Consider the following 6,000-nt stretch of genomic DNA (forward strand, 5'->3'; position numbering starts at 1 on the left):
TGAAGGGGCTGAAAAAGTTCAGCTAGGAGAGTGTTAGGGTGAAGATCTAAAGGCCCATGGGTCATTCCTGGTACACTGAATGTTCTAGTGCTTGTTCAGGGTCATTGCCTTTTGTGTGAGTTAAGGACTATAAATGAATGAAGTGACTGTTCAAATAAAACTTTATTTAAAAAAACAGAAAAGATGTAAGGTTTATGCCTTTGTTTGCAAAAGGATACAAATGCACAAGAAGAGCTTTACACATGTCTGTGGATTACTTTGTTGTCAAACTGGGCCATTGTGATTCATGTCTGAAATGAAATTGCCCAAGGACAGTGCTTTCAGTTTTCCTGTCCTTCTGTAAGGATAATAAGAGCTTCCAGAGAGATCCTTCAGATTGAGGTTTTTGTTTTACGTTTTATCATAGGTGATGTCAAACACAGTAAAGAACAATAGTTTCAACTGTTGTCAGTATTTGACCAATTTTGTTTCATTTCTGCTCTGTCCCACTCCCAGGTATTTGGAGAAAGTACTTCATGTTGTATTTAATCTGAAAATATTTCAGTATGTATTTAAAGGAAAATGCAACATTAGACTACATCATTACATTAAAAACATTCTTTCATAACACCCTTTTTCCTTTTTTTTAAAGTTTATGTGCTTCGCTCACAAGAGAGCAAGGAAGAGGCCGGGGGGGGGGGGGCGCGGGTCAGTGAGGGTGACAGATGATCCTAAGCAGCTTCCACCCTGGCAGTGCAGTGTCTGACGTGGGGCTCGAACTCCTGAACTGAGAGATTACCTCCTTAGGAGGAACCAAGAATCAAATATTTAACTGGCTGAGCCACTCAGGCACCCTTTTTATTTATTTTTTAATCAAAAATTTTTTAATGTTTATTTTTCAGGGGAGTGAGGGAGGGGCAGAGAAAAAGGGAGACACAGAATCTGAAGCTGCCTCCAGGCTCTGAGGTGTCAACACAGCCCAGTGTGGGGCTTGAACCCACAAACTGCGAGACCATGACCTGAGCTACAGTCAGATGCTTAATCAACTAAACCACCCAGGCCACCTCTTTAATACCACCTAATTGTTACTGTGTATTCAGTTTTCAAATCCCGTGTGTTTTATAAAGTAGTTTTTAGTGTGACTCAAGAGCTTCATAAGGACCGTGCATGCTGCTGCTTTTCTCCTAAATCTGTGTAGTTATCCTTCCATCATTTCTGCCTCCTTAGTCATTAAACAAAAACAAAAACGGTGTCACATTTTCACTCATACTGGATTTTGTTGATTTTCATTTCTATGCTATTTATTACCATCTAATTCACTTCTGTGGTAGTTACTGCCATCTAATGTGCATGGTTAGAGATAGAGACTTCATGAGATTTAATTTAAAATCTTTTTTTGCGCATATGTTTTATACCTAAGATTGTGTATCACTGTCAGGAGGCACCTGTTTTTGCGTTGTCTCCCCACTGTGTTTTGAGCATTAGGGCTCCAGTGACAAGGTGAACTGTGCCTCCACATGGAGCCAGTGTAGAGGTGTATTCTCATGTCTAGCCCAGGGATATGTTTCAGTGGGCTGCGGAGGATGATTTGGGTTTTTATACACAACACATGGAGATGAAGTGTACTCCACAGTAGATCACAGGAATAGAGACAGTATCACTTCGCTAGTTTAAGCATTCTTTTGTCTGTTAAGACTCTAGGTCACCCTATTAAGATGCGATTCCAGGAATCTGAAGAAAGACCAAAATTATTTGAAGAACTAGGGAAACAAATCCAACAGTATATGAAAGTAATCAGCTCTTTCAAAAACAAGGTATTTATTTTTTTCCCTTTCCCGACTATTATGGTGGAGTTAAGTTTTGAGGCATAGCAATTATTTTCTTTTTTAAAATTATTTAATAATACTGTTGCTTTTTGTTTGTTTATTTTGGATGTTAGCATGATGTATGTAATATTTTATTGAATTTTACTGAGAATCCTGTGATTTGCTACTCTGTTTTAATAGGTAGAATCTGGAAGTGAATAGCACTGTTCAGTTTCCTTTTCTTCTGTGAATTGCTTATCATTTACTTAACCTGCTCTATGGTGGTCTTTGTGAGAACCATTAGGCAAATAGTTTGGCTTGTTAGGCAGATTTTTTAAAGTGTTGATTTATTTTTGAGAGAGAGAGAGAGAGAGAGAGACCGAAAGTGAGTAGGGGAGGGGTAGAGAGAAAGGGACACACAGAGTCTGAAGCAGGTTGCAGGTTCCGAACCTTCAGCACAGAGCCTGACTCAGGACTCGAACTCATGAACCACAAGATCATGACCTGAGCCAAAGTCAGACGCTTAACTGACTTAACAGGCACCCCTAGAACTCATTTTCTTAAAAAGCAGTATGGTGGCAAGAGTTTAGTGGGGCTTGAGCTCAAAAAAGGTTAGATCATGAATGACCTGAGCTGAAGTCTGATGCTTAACCCACTGAGCCACCCAGGCACCCAACCCAAGTTACTAGTGAAGCGGCTGGGGTTTGGTCTGAGGTGTGACCCCACAAAGTATGGGTTTTTAACCACTCCACTATAGTTCAGGTTCTTGGTGGTCTGTCAGTGTAAGAGGCTTTGAGTGATAAATTTGGCTTATTTATTGGAAAAAAAAATTGGCTTCTGAAAGGCGTCCTTTATAAAATTGTTTTCATTATTGTTTTGGTTCCTTACTAGTATGCCTAACCCTCAGTTCTCCTATCTAATGGCCTGTAATGTCATGTTTCTGGTATTATCTTCATAAGATTGTGTGTCAGGCCTGTGCTTTTTATACAATTGAAGTCTTTTAATTGCTGTCTTATGTGTATATTTAGCCCTTAAGTCTCTGTTTCCTGAGTGTTTTAAAAATTGGGGTTACTCTTTCTTGAAGTTTTTGTTCAGGAAATGAATTTCTGTTGAGAGATTGAGAGGCTGATTGTGCTTCACTTTTGGGAAGTCTGTAGCCTTCTGAAAGACAACAGAGAACTGGATGTTTGGTTGGGTAGCGTGTCCTCCTTTGACCCTTGTCTGGTTGTCTCCTGGTTGCAGGAGGACCAGTATGACCATTTGGATGCTGCGGACATGACGAAGGTGGAGAAGAGCACGAATGAAGCCATGGAGTGGATGAACAACAAACTGAATCTGCAGAACAAGCAGAGTCTGACTGCGGATCCTGTTGTCAAAGCAAGAGAGATTGAAGCTAAAATTAAGGTAATTTATAGCCTTGATATTTAACTGTTTTGTCAGCCTTGTTATTAATTATGAATAATACTTCATGTGCAGGAACTTGGTTAGTGCATCTTAGTTTCTGGCTTCTGGTGGGGAGGGGGTGGACTTGGGTTCATTTTAGTGGATCTCATCAAATTTGTGGTTTTGTAAGAGCGCCTCGTTTTCTCTCCTGCATTTCTAGGAGCTGATGAATACCTGTGGGCCTGTAGTTTCAAAGCCAAAGCCCAGAGTGGAACCTCCAAAAGAGGAGCAAGACACCGCTGAGCAGAACGGGCCGGTGGGCGGGCAAGGGGACGGCCCGGCCGACGGCCCAAGCCCTCAGGATGCTGAGCAGGGCACAGGCACAGCGGCACCTTCGGGTTCCGACAAGAAGCTTCCTGCAATGGACATTGATTGATTCTGACCGTTGTTTCTATTAAAACAGACTGTTATAAAGCTTTAAGTGGTCAACTTTGTTCTGAATATCAACTAGAGCAATCAAATACTGGAGATTTCTTAGTCAGTTTTTAGGGGGTTTTGGGGGAGGGGATATAGGTAATGTATGGAGCCTTTTGACTTCTAAATAGTTAGATACAGAAATTAAGTGCATTGTATCTTTTTCATAATGGTACTATTTAGAAGCCCAGTTAGTCTTACTTACCGAGCTTCTGCGGCACTCCTTTTCTGTTTAATCATGCTTACACAAAGTTGTTTGTTTGGGAAGGCTGAGCTGTAATAAAAGCTCCAACTACCTGTCAAGCAGACTTTTCATTGTGACCTATGTGGCAGGAACTCTCAAAATTGTGCTTCAAAACTCTGTTGTGGAGATGGCCACGAAGGCTCCCCGCCTGGTGTGGGGGTGGGGCTGGGGGCCCCCTCTTGCTGAGGGCTAGAGCATGGCGTGGCATGGGTTAATTAACCTAGCGGAACACAAGAGACCTGAGAGGAGTATGCTCTGAGCTCTTTCTGCTCTGAGCACTTGCCCACCTTGCTGTGCTCTTTGGGGGCCACCACCCGCCCCTCCTGTCCCCTGGAGAGGAGTGCCTCTGACAGATGCTGTGTGCTGCCCTTGGGGAGATGGACCCTTCACCTGCAGCATGTTGATAACAGGATTTGGGACCTGGAAGCTCTTCCTGAGAAAGAATGTTCCTGAAAGTGCATTCACTCTAAAGCCCCAAGCATCAAGTCTAAATCATTTTCTCATTGGAAAGTTAGAATTGGATAGATGTATTGTTGGATATAGGCATGGTAAATTGAACTGAGGAATTGATTCTTGTTAATTATGGTGTAAAGATTTGTATCCTGACCTGCTCATTCAGGTGAGAGATGTTCTGTGTAAATTTGAAGTATAGCTTGAAGTCCTAGGACAAGAGTTAAAAGTGCTTTTTAGCTCATTCACAGTCACTGTGTGTTGTGTTAATACCTGCCACGAACCTGCCGATTTATGTGTTAAACAGCTGAAAGATACAGAAAAAAACCCCTAAGATACACTGGATTGTCCTGGATGAGTCTGAAATTAGTGTTAAGTGTGGTGCCCGATTTCAGCATCGCCGCATTCTTTCTGCGCGGCCAACGTCAGGTGCACGAAGCATTCCCTGTGGCTGCCCTATAGGGCAGTATTGGTAGGGAAGCATTTGGAAACTCCAAGGGAAGCCTGTGTTAGGGGCTACAGCTTGTACCTCCTTAGAACGATCATAAGCTTCATTGGTTACATTTTGGATCTTTGTAATAATTGTTATCTATGTGTGACAGAGTGCCTCTCTGTTGATTTTGGCCTATGCTGTTAGAAATTAGATGCTTTGCCTATTTAGAGTAAGTTTCTGTCCCTGTCTGCACCAAAAACTTGCAGAGTGTTACAGGTTTTGAAGTGCTCTAGAGAAACAGTGCTTAGAGGAAGGTCGAAGTGTATTTATGTTGGTGTGTAAGCACGCATGGGAGCCTCTAGCACCAGGACTCGGCCCTGTTCTGAGTGTCCACTGTTCATTCTCCACAGCTTGTGCTCTGGGTTCCAGCTGGCCTGCCGAGACGCCAGTAACTGACTTCGGCTTGCTGGCTGCAGGATGAAGCCAATTCTTAGGCAACTGACTCAGTCCTTTAATGGCCATTTCTTCTAAAAAACCTTTTTGTGTGGGGGAGGGTGTGGGTGTTGGGAGTGAAATTAAGTTTAAACTAGAAATAAGATGATGTGGTCTGCTTGCTCTCTGTTTAGACAGGCCTTAAGACCAACTGTATTAACTTGGAGGCCAGGCCAGAGAGTGGATGGTAATTGATGACTTGTTTGCAGACAAGCGTTTATCCAGGTTGCATTACCCAAATTGGTTTGTTAAAGCTCCAGGTCACGTTCTTACACTAAGAAACATTAAATAAACAAAAGTTTAGGAAAAATTAATAAAAGAAACCTGTCTTACACTCAGAGGAATGGTTTCCTTAATTTCCTAATGAAAGATTTGTGTGCATGCCTCTGTGTGTGTGTGTGTGTGTGTGTGTGTGTGTGTGTGTGTGTGTGTGTGTGTTCAATAAAGACTCCAGAGGCAGGAGTTCTCTTAAGTAAATTCCACTTGTTAATGTTGGTCAGAGACCTCCCATCTAAAGAACAATCGAGGCACAGCATACTGAGGGGCAGGAAGTTGCTCTATTTCTGTACTCCTGTTCTCCGCTGTTCAGTCTTGGCTCAGTTCTCTAGTTTGTAGGGATCCATCCTTTGTGTCGTCCTTACTTGGAGGGTTTGGACAGCAGCAGCAGGTGGGTTATGCCCTCGTGGAGGACTGAGGCCTCCGGTTTCTTAAAGATCACTGTGGCCTGGAGTGTGCCAGGA

The 6,000-nt window shown here is 42.7% G+C and overlaps 1 protein-coding gene across 1 annotated transcript in view; it reads left to right on the forward strand.

The window, feature by feature from the left end:
* Positions 1-5,598, forward strand: part of HSPA4 (heat shock protein family A (Hsp70) member 4) — a 48,853-nt gene extending 43,255 nt beyond the window's left edge. The window contains exons 17-19 of the mRNA XM_029941905.1: positions 1,674-1,793; positions 3,027-3,188; positions 3,388-5,598. Coding sequence (XP_029797765.1) covers positions 1,674-1,793; positions 3,027-3,188; positions 3,388-3,603 — 498 coding nt within the window. The 3' untranslated portion in view covers positions 3,604-5,598. The remainder of the gene's footprint in view (positions 1-1,673; positions 1,794-3,026; positions 3,189-3,387) is intronic.
* The last annotated feature ends 402 nt before the right edge of the window (positions 5,599-6,000 follow it).

Source organism: Suricata suricatta, chromosome 6 (assembly GCF_006229205.1).
Source record: "Suricata suricatta isolate VVHF042 chromosome 6, meerkat_22Aug2017_6uvM2_HiC, whole genome shotgun sequence".
Classification (NCBI taxonomy): Eukaryota; Metazoa; Chordata; class Mammalia; order Carnivora; family Herpestidae; genus Suricata; species Suricata suricatta.